A 2,895-nucleotide genomic window follows, 5' to 3' on the forward strand; every position below is an offset into this window, starting at 1 on the left:
GCGATGGGGGCCACAAATTAGTCCAGACCTGACTTTGTGTTGACTTGCCAGTGCGGCCAATAATTTAGAGCAACCGAAGCGATCGGCTCACGTAATGCTGGAAAACGAAAGCAAAAATACGCTCTTTTTTTGTAAGCCCAAGCCATATTTTTTTCGGGGAGAAAAGTTATGTAAATCATTTTGTGGCTGCACATTTTTCAAAATTGCTTAATTTCCTTCGCATGCGAGTACGCATGTGCTAGAAAATCGAGGGATGGATTGGCTAATAGCAGCAGTTCAATAAGATAGTAGATATAGTGTAGAAAATATGTTGAATTTGTAACCAGTAAATATCCTCTATATTGAAATTCCTATTATTTATATGGAATTGTTTAAAACAGGAATTCAAAAGGATAGTAGAGATATTGTGGAGAATATAATATTTTTATAATATTTCTATTTTTTATAAAAAAATTTTTATAACAGCTTTAATGCAACCTTGGGTTATCTTTGAGTATTGAGTTTTATATTGGCACTTTGAATATGCCAACCCTGAAATCAGAAACCCAAAACCAAAGACAAGTCATAAGCCAAACTTTACCACTTCTTTTATTTATTTTTTGCCAGTTTTCCAATAGTTAGGAAGTTCGGCGATCGGGGGAGCTGAGAAGCTGGGCAGTCGGCAAAGAGCTTTGGGCACTTTGCGAACTCATTTTCCGACTCAATCAAATCAAATAATTTATGCCTCGCGAAATTAACTGGCCAAGTGAGTGGAGGTCATGCCACATGTGAGGAGGGAGGCCAAGAAGCGCAGGAGAAGGCGATGGCGACTCGGGGCCCAGAGCACAGTTAAATCTTTTGGCTGGCCATAAAGTGTGTTGATTTTTCCATTTGCCAGACCCTAAAGCGCAGCAATGCGAAATAAATAAATGTTTGGTGTGTAGAGGAGACCTCTTGGAAAATTGCCTGCAATCGGGGAGTGTTTGAGAATGAAAATGTTGCGTTGGATTTTCAGTGCCAGTGCGTCTTATTTATTTACAAATACAAAATATTACAAAATTTACGGAAAATATTAAAAATCTTTTGGTATATATACAATTTGCGATTTATGAAGAGTTATTCACTCAAAATCGAACTCGAAGCCATCCTCCTGGTACTCGTATTCACTGCTGTCGCAGGTGACCTGAACGTATTTGTTGCACTGCCAGTGATAGTATTCCTCGGGTGTAAAGTTGCCCCACATCATGTCGCTGAAGACCTGCAGAGGTCTGGGGTTCCTCTCCTGATTGCGAATATTCACCAGCTTGTTGAGCTTCTCCCAGTTGCTGTGATAGCCGTTCAGAGCCAAGTGCTCCAGGTTGACACACTCGGCCACCAGTTCCATTAGCTGATTTTCCCGCACAATCTCCCAGCCACTGAAGCTGATCACCTCCATTTGGTGGCACGGCATGTGTCGCTTATCCAGGAAGAAATCGTTGTGGCCCCAGTTTTCGCAAATCACCCGCCTCAGCTTGGGCAGCTCCAGAAGGAGACTATGTTGCCAGCGAGCTGGCAGTTGCACCACCTCCTGGTTCAGGGCTATCCTGGTGATCCTATCGCTCTTGGCCACCACAATTTGCTGGAAAATGGTCTCCTCATCGGCATTCAGCTGCCGGGAGTCGTCGAACCGCACGGATAGTTTCTGCAACTTGGGCAGCTGAAGAACCTGCGATAGCATTCCTTCCACGGTACTCAGGTTGATTTTTAGCACCTCCAGATTGGGCAACTTAATGTCTGTCAGCCTCACGCAACTGTCGAACTGATCGGTGATGTCCAAGACCCTCAGCTGGGTCATGTTCAGGCAGATCTCCTGCATCCAGCGGCTGTCCAGTGGCACCGAGTGGTACAATGAGTTGAAGATCAGCTCCTCCAGCTTCCTGAATCCACGCATATACAAGCCAGATAGATTCATGCAGGTCATCAGACGCTTAAGATTGGGCAGCATTACGGTAAGATCCCTGATATCCTCATCGACCACTGTATTGGGATTTCCGGCCAGGATGCAAGTGTCCACTTTGGGAAACCTGGTGATGTTGATGTCGCACAAATGTGTGATGTAGTCGTAGAATTCGGAGAAGGAGCCAACGCCATCGTGAACATGCAGATCGGTGAAGCTGTCGGCCATGTGCTCCATGAAGAACACGTAGTCCTCGATGTCCAGGAGTCCCAGGAAGGGAGTGTTAGGTCCCACGATCAGGTGCAGTCTCCTCTGCCAGAACTTGAGGATCTGGGGCATGAACTGCGGATAGGCCCGAGCCATGCGAACCTGATCGCTCAAGTTATCGATCTCCTCGAAGATCTGCTCGAAGAATATGATGTGCAGGTTGTCGATATAGTTGGGTTCCAGATCTTCCATCGATTGGGAATCGTTATGTTGTCCCTCCAAAGCGTCCTTGTAAAACACGGTATTGTGCATTTGAGACATCCTTGGAGATTGTTTAATAATATTTCGTTGGTTAAGATTGCGATGCTTCCTTGAAGGCTGCTGTCGTTTGAATGTGCTGTCGGTGTGATGAGCCTAGGTTTTTATGCAAATATAGGTAGCTGATTAGGGAGTGAGACAGGTAGTGGGAGGGGATTACCTTAGTTATCCTTATCTACAGGCCACCGATAGCTAATCCTTTGTGCAACAGCTGCGTCAGCTTTCGTTACTATTTACCTGTGTGCACTACCTGATCTGGAGGATCGTGCCGTGATTTTCCAGTCCTCATAAATCGCCCCTCGTATACCTCTAGTGCAATTTGTAAGCGTGTGTTGCAGAAAAAACCCTATCTGTACAGTTATCGCAGAGCGACTCGCTAGTTTGCATATTACACGAACCCAGACGTGTTCCCAAAACTACCTCCTCGGCTCCCGCGACTCCAGTCGAGAATCTTG

General features: G+C 45.5%; 1 protein-coding gene across 1 annotated transcript; it reads right to left on the minus strand.

The window, feature by feature from the left end:
* Positions 1 to 987: 987 nt before the first annotated feature.
* bard lies at positions 988 to 2,443 on the minus strand. The gene has a single exon (XM_017137092.3). It carries the CDS (start codon positions 2,441 to 2,443, stop codon positions 1,100 to 1,102), a length of 1,344 nt encoding a protein of 447 aa, XP_016992581.2. The 3' UTR covers positions 988 to 1,099.
* Positions 2,444 to 2,895: the final 452 nt, after the last annotated feature.

The sequence above is a fragment of the Drosophila takahashii genome, chromosome 3R, assembly GCF_030179915.1.
Source record: "Drosophila takahashii strain IR98-3 E-12201 chromosome 3R, DtakHiC1v2, whole genome shotgun sequence".
Classification (NCBI taxonomy): Eukaryota; Metazoa; Arthropoda; class Insecta; order Diptera; family Drosophilidae; genus Drosophila; species Drosophila takahashii.

Bases quoted from the DNA above. Each gene is read 5' to 3' on its own strand.
- bard (XM_017137092.3), bottom strand. From the start codon at position 2,443: ATGTCTCAAATGCACAATACCGTGTTTTACAAGGACGCTTTGGAGGGA.